The 19733-nt window shown below is 48.6% G+C and overlaps 1 protein-coding gene across 1 annotated transcript; it reads right to left on the bottom strand.

Annotated features, from left to right (window-relative positions):
* Window positions 1–893: 893 nt before the first annotated feature.
* LOC106641214 (uncharacterized) lies at window positions 894–6842 on the bottom strand. The gene is made up of 5 exons (XM_089596293.1): window positions 6800–6842; window positions 4414–4674; window positions 3677–4344; window positions 2305–3643; window positions 894–2259 (listed from the first exon to the last, which is right to left on the bottom strand). Exons 2-5 carry the CDS (start codon window positions 4636–4638, stop codon window positions 1000–1002), a joined length of 3492 nt encoding a protein of 1163 aa, XP_089452419.1. The 5' UTR covers window positions 4639–4674; window positions 6800–6842; the 3' UTR covers window positions 894–999.
* Between the last annotated feature and the right edge of the window lie 12891 nt (window positions 6843–19733).

Here is a 19733-nt window from a genome sequence, read left to right as displayed (position 1 = left end):
ACTAAAAAAAAAAAAAAAAACAAAAAAAACTTAAAGATACTATACACGTATCTGTGTAATAAAAATGAAAAACGACGAAGAGATTAATAAGTAGGTAATAACAAACCAATAAAATTACATCGAGGATAAGCGAGAGAACATCTTTACGCGAGTCAATAAAAGTTATCGTGGAACTACATATCGCTTTTTGGCGGCTCCACCTATCATTTGATTAACGCACAATACATACAAATCCGTAGAGCCGCTGAAAAATAGGAACTTTTGTTTTGATCACCCATTTGCATTTAAAAAATACTACAATTGCCTCAATAAATCGTATATAACGCAGTATTTACACGAGACGTAGCGCCAGACCGCAACGAGTATCATTAAAAAATAATATTGGGATCGGCTAATCTGCGACTCGCTGTATAGGTATATGGGCGCAGGTAGACGGTGGCGCCACTTGGGACTCCCGCGTGCATGCATAATATACCTATTATACGTTAGAAATAAATATGCTTTATTATCATTATTATTGCAGGATTTTCATCGTCACGTGCACCCATATAGGCATGGCGGAGAAACTAGTTACTAAAAAAAGTATCAGGTTGAACTCCCCATGGTGAAAATCCCAGAATCACCGATCCCAATATAGGCGGCACAAAGAACCCATGTATATATGTATCAGCCGCGAAAACTGTAACGTTCCTGAGTGAATTCGTGAAAAACCAATCGTGTGTCAATCACCGGGTCTTTCGCGAATTCGCTCGTGTGACAAGATCATCATCATCTTCGCACGGAAAATACATAACAAAAAAATAGTCGCAACCTTGGTTTAGTCGCGGTCACAGCTCACGGGGGGCGCTAGTTGAGTCTCGGGGAATTGTGTATTAGGAACCAGTTACCGCTAGTGCTGAGATTCGCCGGGAGTGCGTGGGTACATGTGAATACACACCTGCACAATCGTCGTCGTAGTCATCGTCGTTGACCGGATAAGCCAGTAAAGTGATACGCACCTCAAGCGGGATTCAGGGTGAAGGAGGTGGTGAGGGCGCCACTGAGCCGCGTCTTCACCGGTAGGAAGACGAGAGCCGGGGCAAAGGTCCTACCGAGGAGGAGTTCGCCGTTGTTGTCGGCTACCACGCTGTCGTTGTTGTTGTCGCCGCAGTTGTTGTTCCGGGTGCTCGGCTGTAGTTGCAGCTCTTCGATGATGAACGGCTGCATGATGGTCTTCTCGGGGGAGAGGCTGGACTCTTGCTGGGGCACGGCATAACTCGCCGGCACCTTGTGCTTGTTGGCCACGTCCTTCAGGGTCTTGGTGAGCTCGGCCAACGCTGTTTCCACCGGATCGCCCAGGCTCCTGTGATCCCGTTTTACGTGCTTCTTTATGCGGTTGAGGTTAGCTGTGGCGTAACCACACTGCGAGCACTTGTAGGTACCCTGTGGCATGACCTGCACGACGCCGCTCTCCTCGGGTCTCCTTTTCATCTTGTTGGTGTCGATCTCGTTCATTATGTGGGCCTTTGGCTGGCCGCGGACGTCCTCCTTGAGCTCGTTGGCCAGGTCCTGGGGCGGCTCGGTGCTCGGCATCACGAGCTCGTTGAGCAGGGGTATCGGGAACTGGGGCAGCAGACCGGGAAAGGGGTTCGGGTGGCGGGAGACCATGTGCTGTTGGAGCTGTTCCGGCTGGGCGCAGGTCTGGTGGCAAATCGGGCACTGCAGCATTTTATCGCTGCTCTGATCCTGGTGGTGCGGTGGTTGCTGGTGATGATGGTGGGACCTCTCGTGCAGGAAAAATAGCGGCAGGATGGGCGTTGAGAAGCTGCAGTTGGGCTGGGAGCACCGGTAGGTCTGCTTCTGCTGGTCGTCGGATGAGCCACCGAAAAAGTTGGATAGCACCTGGTTCCCCAGTGTTGCCAGTTCTGTCTTGAGTTGCTGCTGCTGCTGGTGGCTCGTATCGAAACCGTTCGGGATCTTGAGACCGATGCTGCCGATGGAGGATTGTTGCTGCTGTTGTAGACCCCTCGAAACGACGCTGGGAACTCTAGCTGGTGCCGGTCTGGGAACGGCCTGCGGGGACTTGTCCGTGCCAGGCTTACTGTGCTCGTTTTGCATGTGGGCCTTGAGCCACTTGGAACTCCGGAATCGTTGGTGGCAAATCGGACAGACCTCCTGGAAGTGGGTGACGTATCTGTCGAAGGCGTCAAAGTTCTCGGGCACGACGCCCCTCAGCGAACCGACCTCTCCGCTGTTGGATGACATCTCGACGAGACTGTCCTGCAGCTTGACCGACTGCTGCTGCTGCTGCTGGTTGGTGCTGGCTTGGCCGGTGGTTGGAGCCTCCTCGACGATGCCGTGGGTGTTTTGCTTGTGCACTCGCAAAAAGTACTTGCTGCAGAGCTCCTTCTTACATATGTTGCAGACGACGCCACCAATCTGGGCGCCATTTTCTATCTCGATCCCGTGCATCTTTTGCATGTGCGTCTTCATAAAGTACTTGTTGCACAGCTCCTTGTTGCATATCTCGCAGTAGCTCGACGTCGGTGTCAGGGACGAGCTGGGCTTGCGTTCCCCTTGTTGCTGCTGGGGTGTGCTTGGCTTGGGAGTAGTAGTGGGTGGGAGCTGGGGCGTCGGGGTGGTCGCGGGCTGGTGCTCCTCGGCAACGTGTCTCCTCAAAGCCTCCTGATCCGGGAGCTCCCTGTCGCAGGCGGGACATACCACCTGGCTCGGTTTTTCCTGCTGTTGCTGCTGAGGGGGCGACAGGGTCTCCGAGAGGATGTTGTGCTCCGCGAGCATGTGGTTCCTCAGAGCTACCGGGGACTCGTAGTCCCTGCCGCAGAGGACGCACGTCACCGGTTTGTTGGACTCGAGCCCGTTCAGTTGGAGTATCATGGTCTGCAGTTTCTGGAGGTCCTCGGAAATGGCTTCGCTACGCTGCTGGTCCGCGATCAAGCTACTGGTGTTTTCGGGGTCAACCTCGTCCTGCTCGTCGGACGGCTCGTGCTGCTCCCCTCCTCCCCCGTTCTCGTGGATCCTCTCGACGTGCAGGAGGTAGAGTTCCTGGTTCTGGAAGCGTATGCCACAGGACTTGCACGCGTGTTCCTCCAGAAGACGGTCCCCGGACTCCGAGCCCAGACTGTCGCTCACAATGAGGTTGAGCGGGCTCGTCTGGACCAACTGATGCTGGCCCGTCCAAGGACTCAGCCCGGGCGATGGCTTGTCACCCTCCGAGATGCCGTGCCTCTTGAGCTTGTGGACGCGCAAGAAGTACTTGTTGCAGTACTCCTTGCAGCAGAGCTCGCAAAAGGCCTCGGGATTCATGACCCCGATGCGCCGTAGGTGGTCGTCGCTGAAGGCCGACTCCTTGAGTTGGCGCACCGATTGGGGCGACACGGTTATCGAGCGCGGGGTCGGGGCGTAAGACAGCTCCTCCTGCTCTACGTTGAACTCTTGCCTAAACAACGACTCCATGCCCCCTGGACTGTGACGGTCGTCCCCGTCTGTAGCCTGGTAGCCCATCTGTGGCTGCTGGGTCGAATCGGCGCTCTCGACGTGGATCTTGTTCCTGTGCTTCCTCAACGATTCCTCGTTCTTGAAACGCTTGGAGCACATGTCGCACGGCAAGGTCGGCTGTTGCGGTTGCACAACCACCACCCCGTTGCTGGTACTACCGCTGTCGAGTCGCGGCTGGGACTGTTGTTGTTCGGGGGGAACCTTCACCGGTACTACTGTTGCTGCTGTGACTGGCCTCGTCGACGAGACATCGTTGCTCTGGGACGCGGGGTGTAGGCCAGCTGGCACTGCCGCCGGTGGTGGGCCGTCAATGTGGATCCCGTGCTTGTTGGCCATGTGGGTCTTGAGGAAGTACTTGTTGCAGAGCTCGCGGTTGCACAGACTGCAGTAAGCCTCGCGGTTAAAGATCTTGGGCATCTGGGCCAGAAGACTCGGCCTGCTGGCCATCTCCGAGGAGTCGGGCAGGGGAAACGGTGGCAGGGGCAGGAACTGGCCCAGGGCGCCTGGAAAACCGACCGGCACGCCGGGAAAGTGCTGCTGCGGGAGGTGGTGGTGGTTCCTCATCTTGGCCAGGGGACCACCGTCGGGCAGCCAAGCGGCGTTGGTCGCGAAGCTCCGTACACTGATACCCGACAGATTGATCGGGCTGATGGACTGCTGCTGGTTGCCGTTCAGTTGTTCCGGGTTACCCAGGAGGGCACCCCCAAAAGCGTGCTCGCACTCGAGGTGGAGCTCGAGGCTCGCCCGGCTATCGAGGAATTGGCCGCAGTACTGGCAGCGAAACTCGCTGTTTAGGTTCTCGTCCTTGAGCGTCGGGCTCTGGGGCCGCGGCTTACCTTCGCCCGTTGGCTCTCGTTTCAGCTGCAACTCCTCCTCGGACTCGTCCTCCTCCTCCTCCTCGTTGTTGTCGTCCTCCGCGTCGTCGTCTTGGTCCTCGTCGTCGCACTCGTCGCCCATCATCATTGGCAGCGAGCTCGTCGAGAACTTGATGGGCGTCGACTGTTTCCGGCGCTTCTTCGGTATGCCACTGGCGCCGTCCGAGTCCCCGGGCTGCAGCCGTTGCCTACCCCCGCGGGAGGACTCGCGCTCCTCGCAACTTGAGCCCTCGCTGTCGATCTCCGTCGCCTCCTGGCTCGACGACATTGTCCTTCCTTCTGCCACCGGCTACGCGCTCCTTTTCTGCAATCACGCGCAAAGAACAAACGATTCGACGATCGTCGCTTTATACAAGGAGTACCTTTTTTTTGCTTCGCTATTATAGTGGATGTGGGCTAGATTTGAACATTTGGGGTGTACTTTATTTGGGAATTTTATTGCACGTCTTTTCGAGTGGAATATTCGTGTAACGAAGAAAAAAATCTTTCAAAAAATAAAAGTTTCCATGAACACTGTATTTCGTTTGATTTTCGGGAAAAAGGAAAGTCCGTGCCCAAGCCTGTATAACGATTGGGGAGAAAAGCACGACGGCGATCAATCAAAAAAAAAAATAAAAAATAAATAAAGGAAAAGAAAATGAAAATTCCACGTTCGTAGGGCAGACGGTTCCGAATGACCATTGTAGACGGCTGGCGAGGGGCGCGTCTTAAATTTTTCCTTCCCGAGAAAAATTGATCAGATCGGACGGTTGTTAAACAAATTGGAAAAAGTTGACTGGCTAGCGCAGTGCAATTGGACGAGGGTGGGAAAACTCTCCTTTCGAGGGAGAATTTAGCAACTCGCGGCAGCGCCCAACATAATCATATCTCCCCCCCCACCCTTTTTGCGTTCAATGGCCTTCGAAACTAAAGATGGTCACGTATATGTGTGTGTGTACGGGAGACGATACGAGAGGAGCAAAATTATCGATTTTCCGGCCATCTCGACGAAACAGTGGGGCCAAAGAATTTTTGTCCTCCCCCCCCCCAATATCAGCGGTGTAGAATAGCCGCCAGGTCATTCTGCAAACTCGGTGCCTTCATCCTATAGGAATCCGATACTTTATTAATGAATCTCACCGAGGGATCGAGAGCGAGAAAACTGCAGGGAAACTTGGTTCGTTTCGAAACGCTACAACGTATAATGTAATGACTTTATGTGGTTGATGTATATATATGTATGTATGATTATGTTGCGCAACGTTGATGAATAACGAGCGCGGGAGTGTACGAGTGTCCGTGATGATTACAAGTGCGTGTATAGATATATGAGGGCCTGGACCGAGGAGTAGTTGATGCTGGCCACTGGGGATGAGCCGAAGGGAGGGAGGATGCGCGTGTGGAAGGAAAACGAGAGTTGCCGATCGGAGCGTCTGTTTTCTATAACGTATACGTATACTCTCGTCCACTGTCCGTCTCCTATCCTTCCTCTGGGTTGCGGGCGTTCAAGGGGTTTGCGTTCCGTCAAGGGAGGCTCGTGTGACTCATGCCACCACCACATACGTGCACGTGTGTGCGCGCCCTCGACGCGTTGGGGACGATTTCGGGAAAAATAAGGAGCACGCGTTTTCCGCCAGCGCGTGCTCGAGTAAAGCTCATTAGAGCGGTCTCCCTCCCTCGCTCTCTTCCTGCATTGTAGGCGTGATCGGTTGATGGGAAATAGGTGCAGTGCCGGCTTGACCGTAAACAGGATAGTATAATGTATATATGGTACGCCTGGTGCGCTTTAAATTACACTCGAGTGGCTCGGGAGACTATTTTTCCCCATCGTACGTGATGGGTGCTATTGAAAAGCGCTCGATCGGGAATTTTTAATTTGAGGGTTTTTCTACTTTTTTCCCGATTGGGGTTTCGGTGGGGTTTTTCCCCGAGTTTACTTTTCCACCGGGGAACCGTTTCGCGACAATTGCGAGCTCAGGGAAAACGAAAAATTATCACACGTATAGAGAGTTTTTACACTTTTACGGGGATATGAGTTTTTTTTTTTTTTTAAACGCTAAATGATTGGTAAAAAAGAAAAAAAACTCGATCAATGCCAATGTTCGTTTTGCGAAGAATTTGAAATTTTGTTGATACTATTGACGTAGTTGCGGAATGTCAAGGTCGTACATAAATATGTATACTTGGGGAAAATTGAAAATCATCTTGCGAAACAAATACTTATTGCATGAATAAAACAAAATTTTACAAAAAAAAAAAAAAAAAAAAGATCAGACAACAGAATATCCCTATCAACGAAAAAAATCACGCCCAATCCCAGAAAATGAGCTTGAAAATAGTGACAGGGTCCATTTTTTAAGCAACTAGCATAAACACCGATGTACTTTATCCGATAGTCTACTTGGTAACGTTAAAAATCGCTCAAAGCTGAGAGATTTTTTCCTACGTACCCTTTCAGCGAACAGTTTCACAAAACTACGGGAGCAGTGGTCGGCCACGTCGATGGCAACGACGGAAAATTACAAAAGAAACAACAAGGCAACAACAAGGCAGCATCGCTCGTCGTCTTCATCATCACCCGATTGTCATCCTCGTTATCGTCGTCATTGTCTTCGTCCTCGTGGCCTCGGCAGCGTCAAGGTCAACAACACACGCGCACCCACCGGCTTCTTTATCTTCTTCTTGTTCGGATGGCGACGGGCACCTCCTTGGGCTCATGTTACCCGAGGCTCGCACATCGCGGACACTACATCGGGCCGGTCCTCTCTCACTTTCGCAGTGCCCACCGGCCGTATATATATATACAACCGTACAATCCTCTCACACCAGAACACACTTTGTCACTAACGCGCGCGCACCGCAAGTACACGGAGGCCCCCCTTCCGAGTGGCGCGTGCGCCTCCGTCTCGTTATACACCCCGTGCTCCCTTGGCTGCGGGACGAGAGTGGAAGAAGAAGAAGGAAAAAAAAAAAACGAGAGAAAACAGGGCGTCTTCGGCCGGCACGTGCTGCCGTGGTGGGGACCTTCCGTGGCGAGAGGGACGAGGCTCCGGATCGGCGCGCGGCCTTTTTTTTTCTTCTTTTTGTTGGTCGACGCTCCTTTCCCTCTCGAAAGAGGCCCGCGAGAGAGGGAGCGTGAAACCGCGGTCTCAGGTGCACAGGTATTTATATATATATTGAAGGAAGAAACGAGACAAAAGGCACGCGACCGCACGTCCCTCTTTGTTGTTGTCCGGGTGGCCCTTTTTTTACTGGGTCTTTGGGTAAAGGGCCAGGTAAAAGTTGTCTGTTTGCGGTGCACGTTTTTCCTCCTTCCTCTTCTAGTCCGTTCACTTTCTTTTCTTGGACGCGATGCGCACGGCTCGCTGCCTCGTGCCGATCTGTCATGCTGTTTTTCGCTCCTACCACAACCCCTGATGGTGCCTACCACCACCACCACCGGCTTTCTCTCCTAGGCCGAATCTACCCCCCCTCCTCCTTCTGGCTTACCCCATGATTATTATTCCGTTCTGTGTGCATGAGGGCCATAATGCCCGGCTATGGTCCCTGTCACGCTTACCATGGGCTATCCTACCTTTTTTTTTTCTCTCGAGTGTGTGTTGGTAGGTATACCCGTACTGTACGCGTTTTTTCAAAAAAGGGACTTTCTTTCGACGAGGGAGGGTGGAAACGGGGGCTGCATACTCTTGGTTGCCGAGCTAGTAATTTGCCTGCGGCTTTGGAGAAAGTGGACAGAGGCGCACCTACGTGTATACCTCGAGGACGGGCTTGACCGTTGTTGGTCTGTACTTTGTGTACGAGTATACCAACTGCTTATTAAACTTAATCGGTGCCTAACGAGTGCCGTGCCATTTTTGTACGGGCAATATACCTACGTGTTTTGTTTCCCTTTACTTCTAACTGTAGGTCATGGCGGCGATGATTTTCCATTTTTTTCAATTTTCCTGCCAAAAAGTGCGCAAACCACGTATACATGCGTGTGTATATATAATCAAGCAATCTCGGAGGGGGGAGCGAGCGCGCGCGGTATTTTCAGAAACTACACTGCAGTGTAGGCACTGTAAGCCTCTCTCTCTGCACCCGCACGACTTTTACAGAAGGAAGAATAATATTTTTCCAGGAAAGAAAGAAAGAAAGGACGGGAGCGATTCATCATCGATTCCGGCCGGCCTGTCGTGAATTGCGGAATCGTGGCGCAACGTTAGGGTGACAGGAGCTCGTGCGTACACGTATTGTACACAGCACACGCACATACACATCAATATGGGTACAATATATACGTATATTATATACGCCCGTTGGATCGAGAGGGTTGAAAAGTAAGCATCGGCGCGTATTGTGACGTGTGTCTCCTTCTCCCCTTATTTTTTCCGAAAATCCGTAAGAATATATATGTACGTGTGCGCGTTTCAATCCCCGCTGGGGATGAAAGAGCCCGGGCCGGCGCGCTGCACTCGAAATAAAAGGACGAAAGAAAAGAGAGGCAGGCGCGCTCACGAAAATTGGATTATGCGAGGGACGCAATCGGCTGACGGATTCCCTTTTTCTCGAAAAAGAGACTCGTAAATGCGCCCGTATTCGTGTGTGTCGGGGCTTATTTTGGCAAAAATCGGTGAAAAATCCGAGAGGTCCCCTCTCAGTGAAAGGAAACCGGCTACCGTGTCGAGGGATTATATACCTTCATTCTTTTTTTTTCTCTTTCTCTCTTCGCATGTGTGTCGCGAGAGTACTACACCCTTTATTGCGAAAACGGGGGGAGGAGCGTCGTTTCAATGGGCTCTATTTTTACGCGCCAATTTGGAGCTTTTCCCCCGATGAAAGTACAATCGGAGTAATTTCACGGGTGTTTACCGAAAGGAACATTTTTTTCTTTTTTTCTTTTTTTTTTTTCATTCACCAATCGGCTCGGGTGATTTTGAATAATACAAGAGACACAATTTTCCATCCACAGAAGAGCTCGCGGGAGGGCGCAATTTGCGTATCATTTTCTTCACGATGCCCCTGACGCGGTGGCGTGCAATCAAAACGAGAGTCACATTTTGTTTCCAAAGTTTAACATGACGTATCGATCCGCGGCGCCTCTCGTTCATTATTCACCTCGTCACTGAGAAAACTGACGTGTCGCGTTCGAACGAAGTAAAAAGTAAAAAGGAATGACTAAAAAAGAAAAAAAAAAAAAAAAAAAAAAAAAAAAGCATAGTAACGCGCGCGCGAGTAATAATTACGAGATACAAAGACACACGGGCGCATGAAAAGCTCATTGGGTCGAGTCGAATGTCAGTTTTGCTTTTTACCCTCTTTTCAGAACCGCGTAAAAGCAAGTCAGCCAAACAAAACACACGAATATGGGCGACAAAGAAAAACATTCGTCGTCATCGAGGGCTATACACGCGTACATACACGGCTCGTGTTACACTTTGACGACAGTTATGACCTAAAAATCGGTACCTACTCCCCCACCCCACCCCACCAACACTTTCGAACTTTCAATTACGCTATAGCGCCCTTTCACGTTTTTGGATTATCGTTACCGCTGCTTTTACCATTATCCGATAACAATCGCCATAGGAACGGATCGAAAAAAAAAAAGAAATAAAGCGCCTCTGTATTTAACCCCCTCCCCCGTCGCCAGTTTTCAATCGTACGAGGGGCCTCGTTAGTGGCTATTGTCCGCGAATCCGCGCATCACAAGACTGTGATTAATGGCGACAAGTATACCCCAGACCAGAAACTATCTCTACGGTGAAAAAAAAAAAAAAGAAGAGTTCCACATCGCCCAAGTTCGTACGCGAGGGAGGGAGGAAAAGGATACCTATGTACACATGGATGGGCGACGAAAAGTGAAAGTCGTTCCTTCTTGGTTCTCTTGGACGGAATTCGCAAAGGAGGTGGGAAAGGAAGACGAGGGAGCGCGCGTTGCCATAGTTTCAAATATGGCGCGAGAGAGCAGTCGGTGTGTTTTCCAAGATGATGGAGAGGGTCGGCGGGGCTCCCGAGTCGAATCAAATTTTGGCGGCTGTCCGGTCCAAACGCGCCGAGAGGGACGTAGGGGGGGGGGGGGGGTTCGCGCACACGCCGATGTTTACGAGGAAAAGAGAGCCGGCCGGTCGATCAATATAGGCCTCCGGGAGAAATCCCCCCGCCCACTCGCACGCGCGTCTGTGTATGTACACGGCGGTGGTAGTGGCCACTTTCGAAGGGATGAAACTTTTCGTCCGAAACTTCAAAGCCGGAGGTCTCCTACTCCGGGGCTTCCTTTCCCTCTCTCTTTTCGAGATCGATACGCGCACTTGCTCGAAAAAGTCTCCTATATATACACTTGCCTCCCCTGCCATAAGGCCGTCCCCTAGTTTTTCAGAGCTTCCTTGAAACGCGCCTCTGCGCGGGTGGGTGTTCTCCTACACGCACTCGAGCTTTAATTCATCGAGTCGGAGCGATAGCGCGCCCGCGCGTTTTTATACGATTATTGCTTCCATCGATTTTTCCCCCCGTTTTCATTGCGCCCCGCAGATGATTAAAAGGACCCGAGTGCTGTTTAAACTTCGGATTGATTGATTGATTAATAGGTTCTTCTTCTTTTTTTTTTCAACCGTTTTATTTCCTCTTCGTATTTATCGCAGTTTCAGACCTTGTACGAACGGATGGCGTAAACTCGAGTCACAAAAATTTATACGAGAACGGTATATACGTATAAAAAATTCAAAACAATCGCAACAATCATCCATCACCCACCCGCGTACAAGTAAATACCGATTCCCTTACGTACACTCTGTGTACTCTGTCGTCCGTATAAAATATGATGTACCGTATACCGATGATTAATCTCGAGAAGCCGCGTATATAGCCCCCGACCAAAAGGTGTCCTCAAAATTTGAAAAGCGTCGGTGAGTAAACGTATTACGAAACCCCCGCGTAAGCACGTGCAGTCCCGTCACCAGTCGCCGATTCATCATTCAGCTTCAGAGCAGGACCACATGCACGCGCCTCCACCGCACGCCCCACGTATTAATTCGCCGAATTTTCACTTTAAAATCCCTTTGCGCTTACACCCACCCTCGTCGGTATTTTACGACCCTTCGACTTATCCGTGACGGGTAGGGTGGCGATGATAAAAAACACGTGTCGAGCGTAAGCAGAGACACTATATACGTACAGTTAGAACCACAAGAGTGTCGGATTGATCTGTAAACACCCTGCCAGTTGCACCCCCGTTTTTTATCTGTTGCGTTTTGTCATTCATCCCTTTTACGTACTATCGTCGGCTCAGAAGAAGCAACAGCGCTTTTTTTGTCCATAAAATTAACCGATTGTCCTCAACACCTTTATAGGGTCCGTGTATTTTTGTTTGTTTTGCGCTGTACATTACAGCTAACTTGTCTATATAATATATATAATAACTCAACGACGACGGAAGAAGAGATATAGAAGAGGAAAAGTCTCTCTGAAATAAAAAGTGCTTCGTGCGCCCTTACCTCGCCAGTGTGGTTGCCGATCGCAATAAGGGAACTTTCAATCGGCATCTCCTCTCCTCGTCCTCCGCACACGCTATCGCACTTTGATCAACTCGACCGACTAACTCGAGCGACAAAGTTTCGGAACAATATTGTAGTACAAGTGCCCACCAACGGCATACGCGTTGTACACGATGAGGCACACGTAAACGCACCAGCCGCGATCGCGCACCATTACCCGGAACTCAAAGAGAACGAAAAACAAAAGGAAAAATCGCATGAGATGCAAAACGGTGAAAATTTCGGCGAGGGTCAGCCGATGGGAGCGTATTACGTGGACTTTTAAGCTGTGCGTGTGCAAGTCCTCTTTGAAGAGCGGGTGAGAGAACAAGTTGTTACTTACGATTGTTTTGGCCATCATGCCACAGTAGCGGCCATACTTGATATGAGAGGGTAGTCAGCCCCCGCGTTTGCCGGTAGTCCACCGACGTGGCTCCCCTTTCCTCTACACCCCCCCCCCCCAGAGTTGGGGTTCCCCCGCCCTTAAACTCTTTCCCTCTCCTCCTCACTTTCCAGCCCCCCCGTGCGTGTGCGCGCGCGAGCTTTCAAAGTCCCTGCCAAATATATATGTATATACGTGTATGTGACTACGAGGGGGTTGTTGTGTAGCCGTTGGCTGGTTCTTTCTTTTCTCGGTGGCCCTCGGGCTACTCGATTATTTCCGCGGCTTCTCGCGGGGAGCTTCCATGCCTATACGTATAGGTACACTTTTACAGGCTACCTTTTTTGTTTCAAGAATACCTTGAAAGGGCTTTTGGGGAGCAAATTTTATTTTTCCAAGTTCAACTATTTGAAACACAATGAATTTTACCTGCTAAAAAACTTTTGAAGAAATCGTCAAAGAATGTGTTTTTTTTTTTTTTTTTTTTTTTTACTCTTCAAAACGAAAATTTTTGATTGCAATTTAATTAAAAAGAAGTAATGACGTGCCTACCCCGGCTAAATGTGAAGTATGATTTTTAACATATGGGGTTACCCTGATGTGCCACTCGTAAGTCCATGCACCTTTTGAATGACTTTCAAGAGTATAGCCCTTTGCCCATCCGAGTCGTTTGCACGATTCAACGATACACGTAAGTATGTACGTATCCAACAAGGTATACGGCGTGATGTACATATATATATATATATATATATATATGTATATTATGTATGAATAAAAAGGAATATAGCGTGCGGGACCGGGTAAGGAAAGAAGTTCTACCCTCGTACATACAGACTCACGTGGACGAAGATATAGTTACTTTACAACAGTGGAGGAGGAGGAGGAGGAGGATGTGAGTGCACGCGAAGCTTGTCGCGCCGCCGGCCACCCCCCGTTACCCCGTTTGCTCTATAAATAATACACAGGCCCACACGATACCTCGCACGCGTGTACCTGTGTGGGTGTACGTGTAGGTTCATGTACCTGCGAAGGAGCATGAGCTCTCCGCAGCTCGACTATTTCGATGAATGTGTCGTTGAACCATCACTGCGCCCCCCCCCCATGCCGGTCTCTCTCTCTCACGAACTAACTTTATCGATTCCCTCCCCAATAGCTCAAACTCTCTCCTCCTCGACCGTACACTCCTTCCTTTGGCTCGAGCTACGCCTTTGCCCTTACTCCATACGTGTGGGTGTATACGTGTACGCCTCCACCCCCAACACCACTTTTGTCTTTTCCACGGCGATTCCGTACAATTTCCTGCCGACGCGGCTCTCACTCGTCACGGCACTTGACGCGCCGGTAAGTGCCTCGCGATTTCAACCCGAGCTCAATGTGTAAAAATAGAACTCCACCTCGCGGCTCCACGCCACCACCGATTGCTCCGCTTTTCAACTCTCTCTCTCTGTCTTTTATTCTTTGTTTCCAGGCGTGTAACTCCATACCTATGTATTTACACCGACGGCCGGATCGGAGCTCTTTAATACTTGATCGGTGCTTCCGCAATTCATGAGCCTTACCTCCCCGATGCTCTGCTGTATACGGTTTTAAAGCTTGTTAGCGCGCCTGTCCGTGTACAGGTGTATATATACCTACTGATGCGGTTTTTGCTGACATGAGGTGCGTAAATGGCCGAATGCGGTGATTTTTAAGCACTTCCGAATCATTGTGATGCAAAGGTTTCATCCTTTTTTTAATCAACTGATGCGTATTTTGGTTTTTCCCGAAGCATGAAAAGTAAGGACTTTTTTTTTTTTTGACATTTACACTTAAAAAAACATAAAATGGTGACAAAATTCTCTCGGGTGAAAAATTTGAACGTATATACGGTGACATATCAGAGGTTTTGCGGAGAATCATCATCGTCCACACAAATTGCCGAGAGCGGTGATATTTCGAAGCGTCGCCTCCGATGGAAGCTCGATTCATCGATTCCGAGGGTCCGAGTCCTCTCCATCCTTCTCCCTTTCGAAAGAACAAAAAGTATGATAAACGCCGGGGCTGTAGGAAACAAAAGAGAAAAAAATCACACCAGGAGCCCTTTAGTAGGAGTAAAACACGCACATTCACACTCCCTCTCTCTCTCTCTCTCGCGAGCTCTATTTTGTAGTATATTTTCGATGTATATACGTATACGCTCCCGCCGATGATCTTTCCCTCACACGGAGGAGCAAAGCCCTCACACGCGCGTGGTTTTTCAAACGTGAAGAAGCAAACGCCCACACACTCGCGCGCCTACTCACCCCCGCACACAGTATACATAGCCAGCTCCCATTGTGCTGCCATACGTAGGGGGGTTCCCTCCTTGACGAGTGGACTTTTACCCCAGTTCAGAATCCGCAATTCCCCGGGCGCGGAGAAGACAGGGACGACGCCAGATGAGGCTCTCCCAGGGTTTTCTTCTTTCCTTCCCCCACCGCCCCCCCCCTCCCTCCTTTTTTCACCCATCGTCTTGACAGCGAAAAATAAAAGGAAGAAAAAGGTCCGGCCGCGTCTTCTCTGCCATACGTACATATATGGGCTTTGAAAGAGGGGAGAATCGAGAAAGAGAAAAATCGCACGAGGGGGAGTTTTGTAGAGCGTCTCCTCGCGCTTCTCTGGTCAGTTGGAATTTTCGGAACTCTCTCTCTCTCTCTCGGGAGGTGGGCGATTCACCCTCTTTTTTTTTTTTTCCTTCCTTCTGGACGCGTCCCACCCACTCTCGCTCTCGTACGCGTACGTATATACACAGCTTTTCTTTTCTCTCCCCTCGCAGTATACATGTACACCGACGTGCGTATACGTGAATAGTGTCACTGGCGACAAACACACGCGCACACGAGTTTACATCCTTTACTGTAGAGCGTGTACAGAGGGTGGCTGGAATTTCTCCCAACCCCCCGCCTCCCTCCCACGCGTACGTGCACACGCACACACCTATGTAGTATCGTGGCCACCCCCTTGCCAACCTTCGGGCGTCGTTTTTCTTTCCAGAGCTAACTTTCCCTTTTCTCCGTGGCAGCCCCCTTTTCTCTTGCGCTCGCGTTTTCTCTCGTTTTGCCTTATATATATGCACATAAATATATACAATATGTAGTACAGTTTTTGCAATGATTGTAAAAGCTCGCTCTCGGGATTGCGCTTACGAGCAGGAGGAGGAGGACCTCGATGCGCGCGGGCTGCTACATGGTGTCTACGTGTTCTTCCTATATGTCACCGGTATACCGATACGAGGACGTATAATTTTTCAAACAATACATCATACGTGTGTACAAGCATGTATATATGTATAAAGTAGGAAAAGTTGTTTGTTGTTTCGTTGTGAGGGATGTGCCCGTATACATGTATCATGGGTACACTGGACGTCTTTCCATACAATGCCTAGTTTTTCTGTAAATTATTCCAAATGGAATGACAGGAGGGGGAAAAAAAGAGAGAGAGTCCGGCCCCGCGTTGAATGCGATATTTATATATGTGTTTTTTTTTCCCCTCTAGTTGCCGTATGTATATATACCATCATCGTAGTCGACGCTGTTGCATTTCAGGTATACATACTATCATTAGACGAACAAAGTACGTTTACTCACCTATGCCCCGTCTCTCCCCTTACAAATATTATTAAATCGCCGTGTATTTTGCCGTTTTACAAAATTTCACGAATTTTCACAAACAAAGCTTACGACAAACAGGAGGAGGAGGAGGAGGAGGGAAAAAAAGGTAATCGATTTTCTAAAATGCCCTTAGCTGTATGGATTTGGTCACACTTTGCTTCCGCGCTCCCCGACCCCTGAAATACCATACGTAAGGTACGCCCAATAAATGCGCATAACTGGGGTCCACTCCGTTACCTTCCGCTCGATGGCGCACCGGAGCGCGCGTTTTACATACGCCTGCCTAGCTGTGGCCCCCTACGTGTGTCTGTATAAGTGAAAAAAAAAAAAAAAAAAAAAAAAAAAGATGGAACAATAAAAGCTCGTCCAAGTGCAGGGGCCCCGCACGCGACTCTCGTTCAACACGCACGTAACTAGACTCTGTACGGCTGATGTTCCCGATTTTGGTGATGCTGGGATGGAAAAAAAAAAGAAAAGGTAAGGCGAGGGTGCTTTAGCTCACAAATGGGTGGAACGTGTCTTTGGAATCACCTATTGTGTAAATTTATGCTGGCTCAAGTAAAATCGGTAAATATTGTGGATAAAACTTTACGCTCCCAACAATTAACGTACCCACTGCTTTTGCCGCTGAATACGGGGACATTACGAAAATGGTCCTCGAGCATCGAGAAATTGACTTGAGCCTCGATTATCCGCACTGGATCCATGCGGTTGGAGGGAATAAAATCACAACTTTGCATGTTTTCAACGCGTGCTCAGCTTAGGCTTGCATTGATAAAAAAAAAAAAAAAAGAAAAAAAAAAAAAGATTTGCCAAACGTCTAAAATTTTTCTCACACCTCTCAAAAGTCATCAATAAACATCTTTTTAAATTTCAAAAAAAACTTTATCCTTCCAACTGGCAATAAGTATCTTACGTGACTGTATACCCGGTACACTTCCGTCGGCCCAACCTCACAGATAGACGCTCCTCTACCTGTACATATACATATAAACAATCGCGTGACAAGTGCGTCAACGGAACCGACTCCCTTTCTCTTGTTTTCACCGATGGCACACCGGTGGGTGCCGCTTTCTCTTTCTTTTTTCATTCCCGATTTCACCCCTAAATTATGCACGATATAACTGCGACGCTACACCGGCCGGAACATGTACACATGTATTTATACGTGTACCTGGTGGACGTGACGCTACTCGTGTCCATGTCAGCCGGTAGACGGACGCGCGCGTACGCGTTGAATTTTTGATTCCTCCTTTCTCCCACTGTCACGGCACACCTAGACGCGATGCACCCGCGCGCGCTCTTGGCACTCGTGATAACGTGCCATGGTATACCCATAGAATATATTACCCCGGAGCACCAAATGTCAACCACGACGAGGAGGATGAATGACTTCTGCGGTTACACGTAGCCCGTGGTTGCAAGGTCGCCGAATCGAGGAGGAGTGGGTAAAAGAGAGAAAATAAAACGAAAAAAGGGGAACGCACGGTATTGTTGCCGGCCACACCGGCGTTTTAAAGCGCAACCCAGTGTCGCGCAATTTCACGCCCTCTCCCCCCGAATGTCGTATAATTATTGGTACGTGGGTATATATGTATACTTACTGCCGTCCGCTTTCATCATTAGCTCGGTGTCTTCAAAGTGTGCTATATAGCTCCGACATATGGTATGCGAGAGAGCCTGTTGCACGCGGTAGACCTACTTACGTACACGTAAGGGAGCCAATAAGAAGCGGGCATAATGTATAATAATTTCGATGGCAACGGTACGTATCGGTTAGGCCTTTTTTGGCCTGTAGGTCAGGAGAACCACGCATACATATATATATATATAGGGAAGACGGTCGGTGGGTGTGGCCCCCTTGGAATTTCGTACTACCTACTTAGCGGTTTCTTGGATGGGGGTGAGTAGGTGCACCGGACGGCTCGTGTACACATTGAAATGCAGAGTCGGTGCTGTTCTCGTTGTTTTATCAACTTTTTGGCGCGTGGCCTAATTTAATATAGCGAGAGGTGAATTTTTTACCGATACAATTTTACGGAGGGATATGTGCGTGCGCGTGTGTGTTTACTCTTGTTATTATGTTTTGCTATGAATAATTCAATGTTATCTCAACGCGAAATTGCAGTGGAAAATTGATCGAGATAGGGTAAAAAAAATAATTTACAGACGATCACGTTGTCGGTAAATTTTTCGTGCCTCGTCCTTCTCAAGTGACACGTTAGAAATATGTGAAGATACGCACGTGAAATAAACAAATATTGTCGATTCTTTTACTTTTTTTTTGTTTGTTTTGATACAAAGTAAAGCTGGAGTATCTCTTCAGATTCATCAAATAGTTCCACATCGATGATTTCTTTTATACTTAAAATCTTACCATTATCATAATTATATCTAATAGAAATTTATGTATTGTTATTGTACACCTACTAGTCATATCGCACGTACACGATAACATTGCGTTGATAAATCTACTTGATTGGAACTGCGAACGAAAAACAACTCGTTTCGTTTGATGTATACAAACACGCCCAGCTTTTTATCTATAATCTTAGTTCAAAATATGTGCAACCCTTGATTACGCGATCGAGAGTAAATTGTCCACGTAAAAAAGTATACTTTGTGAAAAAGAATTTTTTTTTATTTTTTTTTTTTTATCGAGACGTGTTAAATGAGCCCGAAAAATGGAAAGAAAAGAAAAATCTTTCGGTGTATATACCGTATGGAATCACCCCTACGTAAAGTATTCACTGATGCTCCCGCATTTGCTCCGCTCTGGTACACTGCATATATATACGTTTGCATGGCGCTCTGCAGGCGTAGATCCTTTTTTTTATGCTTCTCTGCGACTCCGAAGAAAGAAAAAAATTAGCTACCCCCGGCTACGGGCACGTGGACACGTGAAAAAAAAAAAAAAACTCTCCATCCCAGACCCACTGTACCGCATGTGTGGACAAAAACATTCTCCTCGAAAAAATTTTTCCATGTCCCTACAACAAAAAAACACACATGTACACCCATACCAGCCCGGCAGTGGCCATCGTCCCTCGCGCTCTTTGTCTCTCTCTATTTTTTTTTAAACACTCACCTCCCCTCGACAGGCCACTGGTCAGATGGCCAATGTATGCGCTGTCCAGCAGATGCACGGCAGTGGACACGCGGATGTATCCCCGTGAGATGAGAGGGAAAAAAAAAGCAGGAGAGATGCGCGTCCGACACAATAAAAGGCACACGTGAAATGTAATCGCCGATGCGATACGGATCCGATAGGCACGTATATGCAGTATTCATGTATGGTAGCACGCGCCCAACGCGCGCGACACGGATATCGCCAGCTGGACCCTGGAGGGAAGCAGGCCAATGGTCATGTTTGATATTTGTTCGATGATGATGATGATGATGATGCTGATATCTGTCGCTCGACGCTTACACTAGCCTTTTTGTCGACTAATCTGGTATTATTGAATTTTCTCTGCCTGCGTGGTATTTACTTTTTTTTTTTCCTATAAATTGGTGGTATTTTTATAACAAGCCGGCTCGACTGTCTAAGCGCCCTTGATGTTTCGGATGAGAGGCGTTTTTATGACAACTGTCGATGTGCTTTGAAGCTTTTTCATCATTCGTTCTTTTCTCGTGGTTCACATCGTTACGTAATTTTTTAATATTTTATCACAGGATATAACTTTACTACATCGTGATTAATTACTTTACATACTTAAATGTCATGATGATATTATGCAAAACTCGTATGCATAACCATATGGTGTTTAATTTTATGCAATATTATTTGGTTGCTTAGACAAATTTCATAAATTGCTGTTTTCATGTTTGGTGCAACAAACTTGTATGAAAATTAATG

Source organism: Copidosoma floridanum, unplaced genomic scaffold (genome assembly GCF_036245765.1).
Source record: "Copidosoma floridanum isolate Cflo_tuat_1 unplaced genomic scaffold, Cflo_Japanese_pri ptg000030l, whole genome shotgun sequence".
In the NCBI taxonomy this organism is placed as follows: domain Eukaryota; kingdom Metazoa; phylum Arthropoda; class Insecta; order Hymenoptera; family Encyrtidae; genus Copidosoma; species Copidosoma floridanum.
The sequence above is the reverse complement of the archived record's forward strand: the minus strand, read 5'-3'. Positions and strand labels throughout refer to the sequence as shown.